Below are 19,112 nucleotides of genomic sequence, written 5' to 3' on the forward strand. Positions count from 1 at the left end.
CAGCTTTGCCTTGCTCACCTGCCATGGCAGGAGGCTCACTACCTCACCACCCCTGGTAGCTGGATAACCTCTTCCTAACTCTGGGTCCAGCCTGCCTCTCTCTAACTCGGAAGCCACACAAACCTGTGACCTCTTCCTCATTAGATGGGTTAGATCTCAGAAGATGGCTACTGTACTCGTCTCCCCAGGTTAAGGAGAGGCTCGTGTGAAAGCTGGCAACGGTAGAGGTCAGGGGACTTCCCTGGCTGTCCAGTGGCTAAGGCTCTATCCTCCCAGCGCGGGGGCCCGGTTCCATCCCTGGCCAGGGAACTGGATCCCGTGTGCAGCAACTAAGACTCAGTGCAGCCAAATACATGATTTTTTTTTTTTTTTTTAAGAGTGGCGGTCGGAGCCTGGCCCCAGCCCGTCACTGCTTTGGGGGAATCAGTGATCCCAGTGCTCATCTTCTGCCTCTGCTTCCTGAGGACACTTTGAGAGAGGCATGCGAAAGATGCTGTAGCTTTCTGAGGGGCTTCGGGAAACTCCAAACCTCTCAGCTAGTGAAGACGCCAAAATGTGCTCTGCTCAGCAGAGTGGTCACATGTTGAATGGAAACACGTTCTGTCCTGGCCAAACACCTCGAGTGTTATGTAAGAATTGGCTGTCACAGCATCCACTTTTCTCAGCCTTTCTCCAAGCCCTGTGCACTCGGAGGGTATGAAGGCAGTAACTGGCATGCAGCCTGGTTGCGTGTACGTGTGTGGGGTGTGTGTGTGTGTGCATACGTGCAGGCGTGAACTCGTGCCAGAGAGGGGGAGGGTGGTCAGGGGACCAGCCAGAGGGCAGGAAAACGCAGCAGCTGGCGCCTGTGCTGGTTGTGATCAAGGAAGCAGTGGGAATGCACGCAGATCCTTTCCTCAGGCACCAGGATGGGGCTGGTGGCCGTCCACTCGCACAGTGAGTGTGGAGCATCAGGAGGCACCCCAGGGAGCCCTGTGGCTCTAACGACTTCTGGGAGGGGCCTCTTTAGGGCGAGGTCGTGTGCACCTGGAGCGACTCTCCCCCTCCCCCGGTGTGGTCAGACTCTTCCCCCTAACTGGCATCAGCTGCCAAGAGAGTGAGTGAGCGAGTGGATACCGGAGGCCACCGCGAAACCTGCCACAGGGACAGGGTCTGAGAGCTGCCCGGGCCTTCAAGGTGGCATCACCTCCTCCTAGAAGCCCCCTGGCTTCTCCCCCTATTCTGTGACAGCTGGGACCTCGCCTTTCCCCGAATCTCCTCACACGTGACCTCCACTCCGCTCCCGACTTCAGCTGCCACCGTGGCTTGTCTGCCCCCGTGATGGACAGTTCCAGAACTCACCCGGGCCGAGTTCTCGTGGGGCTCGCTCTCTTACTTTCTGTCTGCAAGGATGGTCATTCCCTGCTCTGGCCCCTCTTGGGGAGTCCCAGGAGATGTGTGGCTCAGTCTCCCCAGCTACTCCTGAGAAATGAATGAGGCAGACAGTTCTTTCTCTTGTTGTGTTACCAGAGTCGGGGCAGCGGGAGGGGGCTGGACAGGAGGGCCTGTGAGGGCAGCGGGGCTGGGCCTCCTGCTCACGGGGGCGGCGTGGCCGTGATCACAGGCCCTACTGACCCACCGGATCAAAGGAGGCACCTCTTCCTCAGCTGCTGATTTCGATTCAAGTTTTGTTAAAAAAAAAAGTCATTTTCATGAAAAGAAGCACAAGAATAGAATTCAGAGTACTATGAGTTTTTCAGATAAAACCAAGATTTTTAGGATATTCCTCCTTTTATCGGCCACTCTGTTCCAGGTGCCCTGGGGGTAAAGAGTCTGCCTGCCAGTGCAGGAGATGCAAGAGACACAGGTTTGATCTCTGGGTCGGGAAGATCCCCTGGAGGAGGAAATGGCAACCCACTCCAGTACTCTTGCCTGGAGAATTCCATGGACAGAGGAGCCTCTCGGGCTGCAGTCCAGGGGGGTGCAAAAGAGTCAGACAGGCCTGAGTGAGTGAGCACACACGCGGCTGTTCCGGTAGGGGCAGACGTGGCCGCGGTTTGTCAAGATTTGCTTGTTGCCCACCAGGTGCCATCTCGTTGAACCTTTCCAACAACCCTTTGAACTACATGTTAATTCAGAATTTTCTTACAACTTCCCTAAAAGCTAAACAAGAAGTGAAATTAATTTTAGCAATGTATTTGACTCAATATATCCAAAATGTTATTTCAGTTTGTAAATCATATAAAATTATTGTAAGCTATTTTACAGCCTGAGCATCTAAATTATTTTTTTATACTACGGCTTCAACATCCAGTGTGTATTTTATACTCACAGCATATACCACTTCAGGCCAGCCACGTTTCCAGTGCTCAGTTCAGTTCAGTCGCTCGGTCGTGTCCGACTCTTTGCGACCCCATGGACTGCAGCACGCCAGGCTTCCCTGTCCATCACCAACTCCCAGAGTTCACCCAAACTCATGTCCGTTGAGTCGGTGATGCCATTCGAGTGCTCAGGTGGTCCCAAGTGGCCAGAGGCGGCCATGATAGACCATGTAGGTTTGAGGGGTGGGCTCCGTAGCTGTCTCAGTTTCATAGATAAGGAAAGTGAAGCGGGAGAGGGATTTGACCAAGATCGAAGTCCTCCAGGCCACTGCCCAGCAGCTGCTCCAGGATTTTGGCTCCGTTCAGGCAGGAACCTTCCCAGGGGCCAGACACCAGCCTGCCCTGAGGCTCTGGAGTGACCCCAGGGCTTTCCCTACCCTTCTCCCGATGCCATGGGCACAAGCGAGGTCCCCTCTGGGGAGGTGTGTGTGCTCAGTTGCTTCAGTCGTGTCCAACTCTGTGTGCGAGCCCATGGACTGTAGCTCGCCAGGCTCCTCTGTTCATGAGATTCTCTGGGCAAGAATACTGGAGGGGATAGCCATTTCCTTCTCCAGGGGATCTCCCTGACCCAGGAATTGAACCCGCGTCTTGGCGGGTGGGTTCTTTACTACTAGCGGCACGTGGGACCTCTGGGGAGGGGTCCAGCAGGCAAGGTGACCGGGTCCCTGGGTCGGCTCAGGGCTGGGTTTGCCTGTGTCCCCATGACTCCCGCCAGGGGGCAGCCTCGGGTCAGGAATACCACCTGCCGGGGGGGGCCTTTGCTGGGAAATCCAAGGGCTTTTCCAAGGGGCTTGGGCAGTTCCTGGGCCTGGTGAATCTTTCTGCAGCGATGGGCTGGCAGGAGAGGGGTGCCCTCTCATTCCGCTCCAGTACTTGCTCTCTGTGGAGGTCACTCCCCACCTCGGGCCCCTGTTGAGGGATCCTGGAGACGTGTGGTTTGGCCTCCCCCAGGTCCTGAAGCCCCATGGACGTGGCCCCAGGACCACCAGGCCCGAGTTGGTCCTTGGGCCTCCTCCGTTCTGCGGGTGACCTAGAGTACAGGCACGTGCACACGCTCTGGACGGGGTCCAGCCCCCGCACACACTTGGCCACTTGTGGGGGCCCCGACAGAGTGGCTCTGTGTGTCTTGTCCATCTTCTCACTGGATTGGTGGAGTTTTGAGAGTTCTTACAAACCTTGGAAATGAGTCCTTTGTCAGATGTGTGGTTTGCAAATATTTGCTCCTGCTCTGCAAGTATGTGCCTTTTTGTCCTTTAAGAGGGTCTTTTACAGAGCAGGAAGTTTTTTTTTTTTTTTAATTTTGATGAGATTCAACTTATTCATTTTTTTTTTTTAACGGACTATGACTTTGGTGTTAGATCTAAGAACTCTTCCACCAAGTCCTGGGTCCCAAATCTCTCCTATGCCATCTTCTTTAGGTTTTCTATTATACACTTAAATCCATGATTAATTTGAGTTGATTTTTTAAAATAAATTGTGATGCTTAGATTGAAGTTTACATTTTTTAAAAAAAAACGATTTCTTTTAGGCTGTGCCGGGTGTCTGTTGATGCGTGCGGGCTTTCTCTAGGTGCGGTGACCAGGGGCTTCTCTTGTCACCATGCACGGGCTCTGGGCGTGAGCTTCAGCGGTTGCGTTTGAAGGCTTAGTGGTTCCGTGGCATGTGGGATCTTCTCGGGCCAGGGGTTGAACTGGTGCCCCTTGCACGGCAAGGCGGCTCCTTAGCCACTGGATCACCAGCGATGCCCCTGAAGTTTACTACTGCCTGTGGCCGGTCAGTTGTTCCAGTGAGGTTCACTGCAAAGGCAGTCTTCCCTGCACTGAATTGCTCTTGCACTTTTGTCGAGGATCAGCTGGCTGTGCCCACGTAGCGCTCTCCCGGGTTCTCTGTTGCTCCCTCCACCTGCGTGCCTGCCCTCCACCCACACCTCGCACTGCTGATCTCTGTCATCGTCCAGTAAGGCTTAAAGCTGAGCAGTGTCTGCTCCTTTTATTCTTCTTCAGAATTGTTTTAGGTGAGTTCCTCTATCTTTCTACATACATTTTAGTGTACTTTTTTCTATTTCTACAAAAAAGATTGCTGGGGTCTTTGCAGGAATTGCATTAATCTGTATAGCAATTTAGGGAGAAATGACATCGTGACTATGTTGAGCCTTATATTCCAGGAGAAAAGTTTGTCTCTCCACTATTAAGTCTTGTTTCTTCCTTTGGTATTTTGCAGTATAAAAGTCCTATGCGTGTTTTGTTAGATTTGCACCTGTGTTTGTGTGCTAAGTCACTCAGTTGTGTCTGACTCTTTGCGACCCCACGGACTGTAGCCCGCCAGGCTCCTCCATCCATGGGATCCTCCAGGCAAGCACACTGCAGTGGGTTGCTGTGCCCTCCTCCATGGTTTCCACCCAGGGATCAAACCCACGTCTCTTACATCTCCTGCACCGGCCGGCAGATTCTTTACCACTAGCGTCACCTGGAAAGCTCTAGATTTGCGTCTTGAGTTTTTATTTTTAGTGATTATAAATACTATTGTATTTTTCACACAATAAAATAATATGACAAACACAGATACTATAATACCACAAAATAATACACGTTTGTTTCCTTAAAAAAACAGGTCTGTTGATGAAGTAAAATTAACATCATACAAAATTCACCCTTTGCACATGATTTCTAGTAAATTTACAGGGTCGTACAACTATAACCACGATCCAGTTTTAGAACATTTCCATCACGCCAAAAGTTGCCCCAGCCCGTTTAGCCCGCTCTGCCTCCACTGGAACCCCGGGAACCACTGGCCTGCTTTCTGTGTCTATTGGCCTACCTTTTCTGAACACTTATATTGACGGAATCATGCAGTATTAGTAGCCCTGTGTGTCTGGCTTCACTTAGCGTGTTTCTGAGAGTCACTCAGCTGTCACAGGTATCAGTGCTTAACTTTTCAGCTGCTGAATAGTGTCGCGTCGTCCGGATGGACTCCGTCTTGTTCGGCCATTCCTCAGCTGATGGGCGTTTAGACGGTTTCCGGTCGGGGAATGCTGTGGAGATAATGCGATGCACATTCGTTTATTGAGGCATCTGTGTGTGGACATATGTTTTCATTTCTCTTGAGTAGATTCCTGAGAGTGGAAATTCTCGGTCACACGGAAGTGTAACCTTTTAAAGACACTGCAGACTGTTCTACAAAGCGGCTGTACCGTTTTGCATGTCGGCAGCAATGCATGAGGGTTTCCGTTTCCCCGGTCCTCACCACGCCTGTTCCTCTCTCTCTGATTCCAGCCGTCCTGGTGGTGGTGCTTTAGTCCCTAAGTCATGTCTTGGCCTTTGTGACTCCATAACTGTAGCCCACCAGGCTCCTCTGTCCATGGGGTTTCCCAGGCAAGAAAACTAGAGTGGGTTGCCATTTCCTTCTCCAAGGGATCTTCCTGACCCAGGGATCCATCCACATTCCCAATGCAGGGACCTGGGTTTGATCTCTGGTCAGGGAACTAGATCCAGCGTGCTGCTACTAAGACTCGTTGCAGCCAAATAAATAAATAAAAATACTTTTTAGATGAAATATAATCGATTTTTGTATATTGATTTTAAATCCTGCTACCTTGCTAAACTCATTTATTAGTTCTGATAGCTCTGGGGGGAGATTCCTGAGGATTAACGTAACACACGCAGAACTGTATCATCTGTGAGTCGCGATGGTCTTGCTTCTTCCTTTGCAACTGGGAGCCTTTCATTTATTTCTTTTGTTTTATCTTATTTTATTTTCGCTTTTTCCACTGGCTGGAGCCTTCAGTATAGTGTTGAATAAGAGTGGCAAGAGCAGATATCCTTTTTTTCCCCAACGTTAGAGAGGAAAATGTGGTCTTTCATCATGAGGTCTGGTATTATCATACTTTTCGTAGGTTCCTTTATCAGTTTGAGGAAATCCCCTGCATTTCTAGTCTGCTGTGAGTTTTTATCTCGAATGGGTGTGAGACTCTGTCAGACGCTTTTCCTGCATCTATCGAGGTTATCCTGTGGGTTTTCTCTCCTCTTTTGTCGGCTGGGAATGTTACATTAATTGATCTGAGAATGTAAACCAGCTTTGCGTTCCTGGAATAACCCCGTTGGTCGTGGTGTGTGACCTTCTACACGTCACTGCGTGCAGTTTGTAGTGTCTTGTTAAGGGTTTTTGCTTCCGTTTTCATAAGGATATTGCTCTGTAGTTTTCTTGTGATGTCTTTGTTTTGGTGTTGGGGAATGTCCTCGTAGAACGAGTTGGAAAATGTTTTCTCTTTCATTTTGTGAGAGTTTTGGTATTATTTTTTCTTCAAATGTTTGGTAGAATTTATCAGTAAGGCCATCTGGGATGGACTTTTATTTGTGAGAAGAATTTAAGTTACTAATTCAATTTCCTTGCTACAGGTCTTTTCCAACTTTCAATTTATTCTTAAACCAGTTTTTAAATGTTGAGCCTTTATGGGAATTCATTCATCACATCTGAGTTGTGTATTTTGCTGACATGAAGTTGTTCATAATATTCTCTTGTAAGCCTTTCTTTCTGTAGGATAAGTGTTCTCACCTCTTTTGTTCCTGAATTTGGCAATGTATACCTTCTGTCCTTTTTTTTTTTTTTGTCAGTCTAGCTAAAGATTTATTTTTTTTAATTTTTAAAAATTAATTAATTGTCACCACACTGCTTGGAAGATTCCCTGGGGAAGGGATAGGTTACCCACTCCAGTCTTCATGGGTTTCCCTGACAGCTCAGACAGTGAAGAATCCACCTACAATGCGGGAAACCTAAATTCAATCCCTGGGTTGGGAAGATCCCCTGGAGGAGGGCATGGCAACTCACTCCAGTATTCTTGCCTGGAGAATCCCATGGACAGAGGAGCCTAGTGGGCTACAGTCCATAGGGCTGCAAAGAGTTGGAAATGACTGAGCGACTAAGCACAGCTCGGCTCAGCCTGTAGGATCTTTGTTTCCCCAACCAGGAATCGAACCCTAGCCCCTGCATTGAAAGCATGGAGTCTTAACCACTAGGCAGCCAGGGAAGTCACGGTATTTTTTAAAAAGACGACCTGTGGTTTCATTGGTTTCCTCCCTTTCTGCTGCCGTTGATTTCTGTGTTGGTCTTTATTATTTCCTTCCTTATGCTTGCTCTGGGGTTAGTTTTCTCTTCTAGCGTTTCAGGTGGAAACATCAATTTGAGACTTTTGATCGAGGTGTTCAGAACAGTTTGCTTTAAGCACTGCTTTGTTGCAGTGCTTGTTATGCTGTGTTTTCATTTTCGTTTGGGCTTTCCAGGTGGTTCCGTGGTAAAGAATCCACCTGCCAGTGCAGGAGACTCAGGAGTCGTGGGTTCGATCCCTGGGTCGGAAAGATCCCCTGGAGGAGGGCATGGCAACCCACTCCAGTATTCGTGCCTGGGAAATCTCACGGACAGAGGAGTCTGGTGGGCTGCAGTCCCTACAGTTGCAAAGAGTCGGACACGACTGAAGCGACTGAGCACGCAGGCCTGCATTTTCATTCGGTTTAAAACATCCCCTGTTTTCTCTAGTGATTTCTTCTTTGACTCATGTTTTCTTGAAACATGGTGTTTCTTTTCCAGATATTTGAGGGTTTCCCGGATGATTTTCTGCTGTTGGTGTCTGACTTAATTCCACTGTGGCTGGAACACACTCTGTGCAGTTTCAGTCCTCTTAAGTGTCTTGAGACGGGATCTGTGGCGGAGCACACACTCGATCCTGGGATGCTTCCAGGTGCGCTCGGGAAGAGCGTGTTCTGCCCCTGCTGGGTGGGGTGTCTGTGCCTGTCGGGTCTAGTTGGGTGCGGTGTTGTTCACGTCTTGTCTGTCTTCCCTGACTTTCTGACGAGTTGCTCTATCTGTTACCCAGCGTAGGGTGTTGGAATCTCCAACTGTGTTTAATTTTTTCCTTCCAGTTCTGTCGGCTTTTGCTCCTTGTACTTTGAGACTCTTACGTTAGCAATGCAGCACTTACAATTGTGTATCATCATGAAATGTCTCTAGTCGTACGTCTCATGTTAATGTTTGTCTTGTCTCATGTTAATACAGCCTCCTGAGCTGCTCTGTGGCCGGATGTTTGCATGTGGATCTTCTTCTGTGCATTTTCTTTCACCTATTTGTGTCTTTGAATCTAAGGTTTAGACAGTATAGAGTTGAATCTTGATTTTAAAACCTTTTTGTCATGCAAAATTTTTGTAATACAGTCTGAAAGCATTGGCCTTTTGATTGGGGTGTTTAGACTCAAATTCACATTTAATGTAATTATTCAGATAATTCACATAAATATTCACAAAAGAGAAGCAGGTTTGATCCTTGTGTTGGGAAGATCCCCTGGAGGAGGGCATGGCAACCCATTCCAGTATTTTTGCCTGGAGAATGACATGGACATTCTCCTCCTCCATGGACAGAGGAAGCTGGCAGGCTACAGTCCATGAGGTTGCACAGAGTCAGACACAATTGAAATGAATTAGCACACATGCACACACACACCATTTAATTTCTCTGTTTTTGTGGGGTTTTTTATCTGCAACTTTTGCATGCAGAATCTTAGGGCTCAAACCAGGGATGAAGCCTTGGGTCCCCTGCATTGGAAGAGCAGAATCTTAACCTCTGGTCGCCAGGGAAGTCCCTCTGTTGATTTTTTGAAACTATATTTTTACTAATTTTCTTAGTGTTAGCCTTGAGGTTCACATATGCGTCTTATCAGCATCTCCTCCTGCGTAGCACTGACTTAATTCCGTAAAGTTTATAGCTCCACCACCCTCCGCTGTTGCGCTGTTATTGTCATGTGTGTTACAGCTGTGTCTGTCATAAATACCGTGGTAAAATTATGTATTATATCAAAAGACACAGCGTTATCCTCATTTAGGTACACAATCTTATATCTTTAAAAAAAGTTAAGAAATCAGAATGTATTTACCGGGTCTTTTATTTAATGCACATATTTACCAGCCCGATGCTTTTCATTTATTTCTGTAGATTCGAGTTACTGTCTCTCGTCATTTCTCCTCACCCAGAAGGACTTCTAGTCTTTATTATAAGACAGGTCTGCCTGCAGTGCTTCTGCCTGGACTTTTTTAACCTGGAAGTGCTTTTGGTTCACCTTCATTCATGATAGTTTTGCTGGAGGTAGGATTTTGGGGTGACCTCTCTTTCTTTTGCTGCTGTGAGCACGTCCTCCCGCTGGCCTCCCTAATGTCATTCTACCGCTGTTCCTGTGAACATGAGGCTTGTTTTTCTCTTGCTGTTTTCATATTTTTTTTGAAGATTTTTTTAAAACTATTAGACATTGGATTTTATTTTATTTTTTGGCTGTGCCCCACAGCAGAGCGGGGGGTCTTAGTTCCCCCACCAGGGATTCAATCCATGCCCCCTGCAGGAGAAGGGTGGAGTCCTAACCACTGACCACCAGGGAAGTCCCTGGTTTCATGTTTTTCCTCTGTGTTTGATTTAACCCTGTGGTGACCATGGGAAGGTGGGTGCATTCGGTAGGCCCATTCTTGTGTCCTTCGTTCAAGACCCAGATCCAGCAGAGAACACCAAATGGCCCGTCCTGGACTGACCCGGGGAGGGAGGGGGGTCCAGAAGGAAGACCCTCCAGATGCCTTCAGCTTCTGAGGGGGATCTTCTTCGCCTCAAGACCGCAGTGCACAGGGGAAGGACAAGTGTCCAAAGAGAAGCTGGCGAGCGTTTGAAAAGGGGCGAGTGAGACGGTGTCCCTTCCTGCTCCGTAGTGAGGGGTTAAGGAAGGTGACAACTTACAGGGAAGATCTGTGCCCGGGGACAGAACTGGCTGAAGGGCATATAGGCAGAGGCCGGGGGGCGTCTGAGCTGCGCGTGCTCCGGTCTGCCTGGGAACGGGCCGGGGGGAGCGGCCCGCGCCGGCTGGATGTGCTCACGGCCCGCATCACAGCGGTGCTGTCATTTTGCTGACACTCCCTTGCAAAGGTGGGGAACCCCGCTCGTCATCTGAACGCCTCAGGCCCCGACTCAGAGCCTCATCCCAAGGCCGACCCTGACTCCCCAGCTCGCTTCTTCCCCGGGCCCCCGCTTCCCCAGGTGCCAAAGCCGGTGCCTGCTCAGCCCCCAGGGCGGCTGACAGCCCGGAGCGTGGGAAAGCCGTCGCCAGTGTGCCGGCCTGGCTCCCGCGCGCTCACCACACTCCAACACCCAGACAATGCCAGCCTCTGAGCAGAGCCCTGGGTGGGCTGTAACCATGGCAAGGGCCCTGCCAGGCAGCAGAGCCAACTGCCCGTCCAGGGTCAGCCGGGCCTGTGGCCCTGGTTACCGCTTTGTCCCGTGGGCTGGAACTGGTCCCAGGCGAGCGAGCTCTGAAACGCTGGCTGTCGGGGAGGGCAGTGCTCACCGCACAGGAACGAGGCTCGGGGCTGGAGGGAGGGTCCAGCAGCGTCCAGGCAAAGCACGCCCAGGTCAGGGTGCGGCGGGGGCGCCTCCTCAGGGGCCGCAGGAGCATGCCACCTCCGTCACCCGCACCCCCTCCTCCGTGCGCTCCTCCCCCACAAGGCCCAGGGCCTGGCGCTCCCGGAAGGAGGCTGCCCCCTTCTCCAGGTTCCAGGAGGTTCCAGGCAGCTGGCCAGAGTACGCAGGGTCCCTTCCAGCCCGCCCCTGGGCTCCCTCAGGGCCTGGATGGGCCACAGCCACTGGCTCTGCCCACTTCCCACTACCTGCCTGCTCCTCCCAGGTTCCCCTCCCAGACCTGCAGGAATCAGACACAAGGGTGGGCCTGTCAGGGCCACAGAGACCCACTCCTCCCCAGCTGTGGAGGTTAGAGCGCCCATCCCCCAAAATGGTGTTTACAAAACCCATGTTTGCAAGCACAAAACCTCATTTGAAAAAAAGAAAAGAGTAAGGAGGACCTCCCTGGTTGTCCAGTGGTTGAGAAGCCGCGTGCCAATGCAGCAGCAGGAGCTTGCTCCCTGGTCCAGGGAGACCCCGCACACCGCACGGCAGCTAAGCCCGTGTGCCACGCCACCGCGTCCACAGTAGTGGGCTGCAAAACCCCGGGCGCTTAGAGCCACCGCTGCCCCCTCTCCACAGCTGGAGAGAGCCTGCGTGCAGCAGTGAAGACCCAGCACGGCCGTAAATAAATGTAAAAAATACTTTTAAAAGGAAGAAAAGCAATGAAAAGAGCACTAAACATATATGTACATACATGTTTTTTCCAACAACATCCGCACAAATATCCAGAAAGCTCTGGAATCAGATTGCCTGGGTTCGGATCCCAGCTCTGCCAAGGCCGTGCCGTGTGACCCCAGGCAAACGTCTTCCCCTCTCTGTGTCTGAGATCTCTCGTCTAAAAATCGACAATGGGCCCGACCTCAGGGGGCTCTTGTGAAGACGAGTGAGGTCACCACTAAGTGTTTAGAAAAGACAGCTTCTGGCTGAGCCCCTGGGGGCCCCGGGTCCCAGCTGTCACAGGTCTCACATGTTTCACCACTGAGCCCTCTCTTGGCAAGTCCTATCCCCCCAAAGCTGGGTTGCCTTTAACCCCTGAAATCATCACCAAGACCCCAAGTGGGAAGGGACAGTGAACAGAGAGGAGAATGGGGGGCGTGGCACAGACTCTGGAGGAGAGCTGCCCCTCCCCCAGGGAACAGGACCTGACTTTCAGAGGTGCCCCCCCTCTAAGCTGGGAGAGGGACCCCGCCCCCCTGGAGGGGCCCCAGAGGAGCGGGAGGCTGATGCCTCTCGCCCATCCCGGTTCCTCCGCTCCCAGCTCTTCTCCCCTCTGCCTGGCGGGACCTTCTCAGCTCCCCACCCAGGGATCCCGGGCTGCCCTTCTCCTTCTAGGGAGGAGGACATGAGCCCAGGCCTTTAGAGGACCAGGCGGCCTGGGGAGGGTACGTTCCTCCCGTGTCACCTCCCTACCCATGGGACCAAGACGTGCTGGTGCGGAGATGGGGCTTCGGCACAGTGAGGCCAGCAGGAACGCCGTCTGCACATCAGGGGCGCTGCCCCCCAACAAAACCCACAGCCACGGCCCAGCGAGGAGGCTCAGCCCACTTCTGTGCAGGACCTCGCCCTCCACAGGCCTCCCAGGCGCACTGGTCAGCCCCCAGGGCCCGCTGGAGTGGACCACCCCAGCACGGCAGCACCACCTCCACCTCCTGCAGGAGAGCCTGTCGGGGGAAGACGGGGCTGGGGGCTCGATGTCAACGGGAGGGGCCCCTCCTCCCTGAGTCAGCTGATGTCCACGGGGTATCCCACAAGGAAGGGCTGCTGCTCCTGGGGCTGCAGCGGGGGCTTCCCTTGGCTGGGGCCCTCAGCCTTGGGACTGAAGTCCCTGCCTCGGTGCTGAAAAGACAGCTCCGGCTGATGGGTGAGGAGGGGGTAATCGGGAGGGACAAGCCCCCTACTCAAGGTGGCGCTGCGCGGTGACTGAGGGCTCAGGGGCTCCAGCCAGGGTGGGGAGGGGAGCTGGGGCAAATAACACCTGCCCCGTGCCCCCCTCTCCAAGGCCAAGTGTCCAACTGGAAAGTGAGCATCAGAGAAGCTGTAATTGGCTCAAGTCCATCATTCAGCGAGGGCTTCCCTGGAATCCCATGGCTACAGTCCAGGGGGTCCCAAAGAGTCGGACACGACTGAGTGACTAACTCTCGCACACGCGTCATTCAGCACAGGGCCAGGGCTGGGGTTCCGCAGGAACGCAGACAGGAAGGGTCTGGCCGGGCCTGATTCTCCCCGTCTCAGAGCTGGCCTCAGGCCCAGGCTGTTATTCTGCGGGAGCTGAAACCCTGGGCCCAGGAACTCCCTGTGCGGGCCCTGGAAGTGGGTCCCTCAACCTGCCACTGGGGTTTAGGCAGACCTGTGTCTGGTGCCTCTGCTGGCCAGTCTGTTCCTCGGGATGTGGAGAGGCTTTCAGAACATGGGGTGGGGGGCAGGAAGGCACCTGCCCCCCCAGCCCCAGTAACCTGTAACCCTGTCCCACTGGGACTGGACAGGCAACAGTGGATTTCAGAGCAGAGGTCCTGAGCCGGTCAGCCCCAGGGGAGCTTGCAGGTTGACGCCTCGTTCAGTGTACATAGCGGTCAGTATTTGTTAGTAAAAACAGATGTTATTGGACAGAACTTAACTTGGGGTTTTTAAAAGTCAGAGCAGCTGCCCACTCTGGCCCCACGTTCTCCTGTGCCTAGTGTGAGGGGTGAGCACAGGAGGGGACCGTCTCAGCTCTGGCTGGCCAGGCAGGGACAGACAGCTGGCAAACCTGGGAGCGGCTGGATCCGTCAGGAGCAAGTGCAGCAGTGACGGGACTAGCCTCGCGGCCCCTGCGGGGAGACGGCGTGCAGAAGAGGGGCCTGAATGGCAAGAAGGGGCGGCCGGCTGAGCGCAGGGGGAGGGCGTGCAGGGAGGAGCGGTGCGAAGGCCCCAGGGCAGACACGGCGCCTGCTCCAGGGCTGGACACGGGCAGAGGAGCAGCGGGAGACGTGAAGCTGGAAGTGCGAGGCCTTCAGGTGCAGAGGGGAGGGGTTGGGCTTGTTTTCAAGCCCCAAGTGTGGGGCCCACCTTAAACAGGACAGAGGTGGCAGGAGAGGCCTCTACCGTCCCCTGGTCCCGGTTGGGAGGGTCATCTCTGACTTGTTCAAATCTCTAACTGGTCTTCCCCAAGTCAGTCATTCCCTTATTCGTTCAGCAACTTTCAGAGCTACATGTGCTCTGGAGCAGCTGGGGCTGGGGGAGGAGGAGGCTGGAGTAAGACCTGGTCCCTGGCCTCCAGCAGAGGCAGTGTGAGGAGGGCAGGAGGTGGAGAGGAGCAGAAGTCAGGGAGGGCTTCCGGGGGAGGTGTCACTGAGCCAAGGGGACAGTGTCAGTTCTGGCCGCGGCTGTGGCGCTGGGCTGGGGCGCAGTTGTAGACAGGCGGGTACCCCTGCCCTGTGTGCTGAGAGCAGGGTGGGTCATGGAAGGGTCACCACACGGCACAAGGCTCCTGCAGCAGGACTCTCTGAGGCCATAGGCCCCTGCACCCAGTTCATAGCTGGGGTCAAGACCCAGTGGGCCTGGGGCCCCTGAGGTCTGACCTGCCCCACGGAAGCGCTGATTCAAAGCGGCCTCAGCTCAGGACCAACTTTGAGGGATGCTGTGTGTGTGTGTGTGTGTGTGTGTGTGTGTGTTTGAATTCTGTCAGATGGATTTTTTGGCTCCATCTCTCATCTGCTGAGCAACCCTAGGAAAGTCACTTAACCTCTCTGAGCCTGCTTCCCACCTGTAAAAGGAATGTTCTCTCTATACCTGGCCAAGTTCTTGGGCGATGGTGCAGACCTGGCCCTCGAGTAGAACCCAGCAAAATCCAAAGTCAGTGTCTGAGCCCAGGATGTCCCCAGACTCAGCAGCCCTTGCCCCGAACTGAAGAAAATTGAAACCTGTGTGTTCCCGCCCTCCCACCTTGCATCACTCTCGGGGAGGCAGAGTTTCACCAGGAGGGGAGACTTTTGCCCACGAGACCAGGCCCAGAGAGGGCAAGCAGGCATCTCGAGTCGAAGCAGGGGGCCCGGACCGTGAGCAGGGAGCCCCGCCGGTGGGCTCGGACCCCTACCCTCACCCTGGCCCCTTCCCACCACCCCAGTCCTCCCCAGAGCCTGACCGGCTACACGTCCACTGGCCCGCCAGCCCCCAACCCCTCCTGGCCGACACAAAAGGCCGGGCCTCCTGCAGGAGGGGGTGGGAAGGGGTTCCTGGGCCAGCTGGGCCATGGACACAGGCGGGGAAGTGAGCGGAGACAGGAAGGAAGCTGCTCTGCTGGAGGCTGGGGCCGCCATTGTCCCACCTGGGGGCGGGGGCCCTGTGTCTGCCCTCTGTCCCGGTGCCTGGCAGCTCCTCCGCTCTGGAGGGCCCTGGCCGGGGTGGTCACTGGGCCCTGCTCTCTCTAAGCCCCTCCCTGCTGCCCTCCTTCCCTCCCAGCCTCAGGTTCCCCGTTAACCTTAGAGCAGGAGACACCAGGGTGGATCCTGCCAGGGATTCCTCTCCCGGGCTTCTGCTGAGTCAGTTCCCGAGCCCCAGCACTCCCCGTGAGCTGAGGGCTCGCCCGGACCCCAGAGGGTCAGAAGCTTGCCCAGGGTTGCCCCTTGCCCCTCGGAGCCGCAGAGCTGCCTCTCGGACCCAGGCCGCCGCTGCTGTGGCCACCCTCCTGTGTCTGCGATTGCTGACCTAACTTTTCTCTAAATCACTCACGTGTACAGGGTGGATACCTGTTAAGATTCATTCTAAACTGTGCTGTCACGGCTTTGATTGAGATGGACAGAGGGGTGGATGGGTGAGCTCTGAAACCAGGACCAGGGGACCCCCAGCCATGTGCACTCTCCCTAGACGTGACCCCCAGGGCTCCCCCGCTCACCCCACACACCCAGAAGGGCACTTCTGTCCAGGTGGGACCCCTTCCCTCCACCCCTCGAGTAGCAGGGTGAGGAGACAGTTTTGGGACTTCCCAAGGGGGCAGAGCTGGAGGGTGTGAGTTCCGGTGTCCTGGGTGAGGACCAGCTGGGACCTTCGGACCAGGAGCCCTCCCCTCTCCTAATCTCATCACCACTTCCACCCCCGCCCCCTAGAGGAGGACTCCCCCCTGAAGGCAGGAGGAGAAGGGGGTGACAGAGGATGAGGTGGTTGGATGGCATCATCGACTCAATGGAAAAGCGTTTGAGCAAACTCCGGGAGGCAGTGAAGGCCAGGGAGGCCTGGCGTGCTGCAGTCCAAGGGGTCGCAAAGAGTCAGACACAACTGAGCAACTGAACAGTAACAACAACCCCAAGCCTGTGTCGATCGCAGCCCCCCAGACCCCTATGTCCTGGGGATGAGTTAAGGGTCAGACCATCCCCAAGACACAGGTCTCAGGGACTTCTGCCCCTACCCCGCACCGGCCCACTCCCGTCTCACAGCAGCCAAGCTTCTGCAGCCTGCTTAAACTTTATTGGAGGTGGAGCTGAAATGGGGGTCCCAGAACCACAGAGCCCTCTCCCCCCAGCTTCTCCAGGGTGGGCTTCACTGGATGTGAGAGGGTCAACGGCCAAGGCTCGATCCTGGGACTTCCAACACAGCTCAGTAGCCCCCAGCCCTGCAGGCATTGGGTCCCCACCTCAGCTCCAGCCCCGCCCCCCGTCCCCACCCCGTCCCCCGCCCAGCACAGGCGCACAGACCCTCCCAGGCGGGTGGATCCCGGGTGAGGATGCTCCGCAGGCAGAACGTTACCCCCAGCTCAGGCCTTTCCTGGCCAGCTCCACCTGGGCCAGGCGGTGGTCGCTCAGCACCTGCACCCTCGTGATGGCGGCCAGCGGCCTGTGGCGGTGGGCGAACTGGAGGACCTTGTGCTCCTGGGCATGGACGTGGAAATGCTCTGCGTCCGAGCTGACCTCCATCTGGGGACAGGCGGGCGCGGGGTCCCCTCAGCACGCGGAGCCCCCGTCATGCAGGCCTGCCCCCTGGGGGTTCAGAGCCCCAGCTGGGGCCCCTTCCCCTCGCCTCAGAGCGGTGGCTAGCAGCCAGGGGGTGCAGCCCCAGACCCAGCAGGGAGACTGCCGAACTGGCTGTCCCCTGTAAGCATCTGCAATCAGCCCCCCACTCAGCCAAAGCCCCAGCGGGGACAGCGGGGCTGCTGGAAGCCGGGGGCACAGGGCACCTCGGCGCAAAGCAGCAGATGGCCCTGGTGCATCCACAGATGGCACCCCCGCCTCTCTGCCCCAGCCCACGGGCCTCCCCCTCCCGCCACGTGGGTTCCCCCACATCCCAGGGGATCGCCCCAGCCCCTCACCTCAAAGGGCTCCCCGAGCACCAGCGGGAAGACGCTGGATGCCTCCTCCTGGCCCCAGCGACCGCCCTGGAAGGCGTTGGCCACCATGGTGGCGCTGGAGAACCGGGGCTTGATGTGGAAGACGATGTCGCCCGTCTCGGACAGGAAGTTGATCTCAAACCTGGGGGGCACCATGGGGTTGGCGAGGGCGGCTGGGCGGTCACCCCGCGGAGGCCAAGGAGGGGACCCGGGGAGGGGAGGGCACCGTCTCTTACTGGTCCTCTCCAGAGTCAGAGTGTCCCTGCACCAGTAGGTTCCAGCCTGGGGCCAGGCCCCCCGCGTGGAAGGCTTCAAACTGCAGACGAAAGGGGCGGCAGAGGCCCTGGGTGCCGGGCCTCCTCTCCTTGGGGTACCCCCTCCCCCAGGAGGCCCCACGGCCTATGGCCCGTGCCCGGTCCCCAGCCCCCACCAGGCCCTGTTCCCTCCTTCCCAAATCCAGGTCTCACCCACCTGCAGGGCCATCTCTCCAGCTTCCGTGGGGAGCTGCGCAGCCTGGGGATATAGCGGCTGGGCTGGGCGGGGGCGCAGGGCCCCGCCCCGGGGATGAGGTCAGCGGCCTTCCCTGCCCCCTCAGCCTCTCGCCCTCCCCCACCAGCAGGTCCTCTAGTCCAGCTCCGGGACAGGGTGGCCCCCTCCCCACCCCCTTTCCTCGGGGGCCTGCGTGGCTCTCAGGCTTCACTCCACTTCCGAGGACTCCCAGGAAAGCACTTCTCCTCCATTCTTGGAGGCAAGGCGTGGCCCAGGCAGCCCCCAGTCAGCCGCAGCCTCCAGGGTCTCCAGGACCCAGACTCCCCCATCTGGTCAAGAGTAGAGGCCTACCCACCCTGCCCTGGACTTTGGGGCCGTCTGGCCGCCTGGTGACTCAAGCCCCCCAGTCCAGCCTGGCCTCTCCTGGCTGCCCCGCTCCAGGGGCTCAGCCACCCTGCGGGCAGAGCAGGGATTAGGCTGGCCGCTGTGCTCAGCGAATTCCAGGGCGCTGGCGGTGGACGGGTGGGGGGCCTTTCCCACACCCCACACGCCTCCTGGCCTGCTCCTGAGCCCCCTCAGCTGACCATGGAGCAGGCCAGGCTGAGGTCCTTGGGAGCATGTTGGGGAGACAAGCAGAGTTTCCCCAGGCTTTCCGGGCGGCCAAGGGGACGTCTTGGCCGGACTGTCCAGGGAGCCAAGCCAGAGAGGAGCCAGGCTGGACAAACAGAGCCCCAGGGCTGCCGTGGGGATGGGGGGCGTGCAATGCATGGGCAGTGAGTGTGCGAGTAAGTGTGCAGATGATCGTGCAGATGTGTGGTGAGTGTGGGACCAGGTGGCTGACGATGTGCACGCTGGATGTGGGGGTGTGATGTGCCCACGGGTCTGGGGTGTGGTGTGCCCACGGGCATGGGGGTGTCGTGTGCGAGGCTGAGTGTGTGCCTCCTGGTGCTGCTGCTCTTCCCTGCCCAGCCTTGCAGCCGGGGGTTTATCTGGTCCCCCAGGGCCCCAAGGGGCAGGATTGCCAGCCCCCAGTTCCCCTCGGGTTATTCTTCCCTCCACCCCCTGCTGGGTCCCACCTGGCCTCCCCCCTGTGCCTGTCACTTTGATACGGGCGTGGTGGTAATGGGAAGGGATGAGGAGGTAGTCCTGACCCCTGTGGGCATGCGCCAGCTTCATCCTCCCCTGCAGGCGGGGCGCTGGTCAGGGCCGGTGGGGCCTGCAGGGGGCAGCCCTGGGCAGTGGAGGTGAGGCTGCCTGCTGTGGCCTCCCGGGCCTCAGACACGGGCCTGTCCACTCCCACATCCAGGGCCCCACCCAGCCGGGCCGTCCTGGGGCCTGCCTCCCCGAGGATCCGAGAGAGGGTGAAGCCCCTTCCTGCCTCTGCACCTCCCGGTCCTGCCTCCGGTCCTGCTGCAAGGCAGGCGCTTGGGGCCTGGTCTCTGGGGATGGCACGGGCCGGGGTGGGCAGAGCATGCACTCAGGAGTCCTGAGCA

The 19,112-nt window shown here is 56.1% G+C and overlaps 1 protein-coding gene across 2 annotated transcripts; it reads right to left on the reverse strand.

The window, feature by feature from the left end:
* Nucleotides 1-16,255: 16,255 nt before the first annotated feature.
* On the reverse strand, nucleotides 16,256-18,125 carry GRIFIN (galectin-related inter-fiber protein). 2 transcript variants are annotated; one of them, XM_027527672.1, is made up of 5 exons: nucleotides 17,602-18,125; nucleotides 17,367-17,446; nucleotides 17,113-17,272; nucleotides 16,554-16,720; nucleotides 16,256-16,419 (listed from the first exon to the last, which is right to left on the reverse strand). In XM_027527672.1, exons 1-5 carry the CDS (start codon nucleotides 17,611-17,613, stop codon nucleotides 16,404-16,406), a joined length of 435 nt encoding a protein of 144 aa, XP_027383473.1. In that variant the 5' UTR covers nucleotides 17,614-18,125; the 3' UTR covers nucleotides 16,256-16,403. The 2 variants fall into 2 exon arrangements, with proteins under 2 accessions (XP_027383473.1, XP_027383474.1); XM_027527673.1 differs by having other exon boundaries at nucleotides 16,256-16,720.
* Nucleotides 18,126-19,112: the final 987 nt, after the last annotated feature.

The sequence above is a fragment of the Bos indicus x Bos taurus genome, chromosome 25 (assembly GCF_003369695.1).
Source record: "Bos indicus x Bos taurus breed Angus x Brahman F1 hybrid chromosome 25, Bos_hybrid_MaternalHap_v2.0, whole genome shotgun sequence".
NCBI lineage: Eukaryota > Metazoa > Chordata > Mammalia > Artiodactyla > Bovidae > Bos > Bos indicus x Bos taurus.

Excerpts from the sequence above, each read along its gene's own strand:
- GRIFIN (XM_027527672.1), bottom strand. Across the intron at positions 17,273-17,366 it reads TCTGACTCTGGAGAGGACCA|GTTTGAGATCAACTTCCTGT; the intron begins GTAAGAGACGGT and ends GGTGCCCCCCAG. Across the intron at positions 16,721-17,112 it reads TGCTCGGGGAGCCCTTTGAG|ATGGAGGTCAGCTCGGACGC; the intron begins GTGAGGGGCTGG and ends GCCTGTCCCCAG.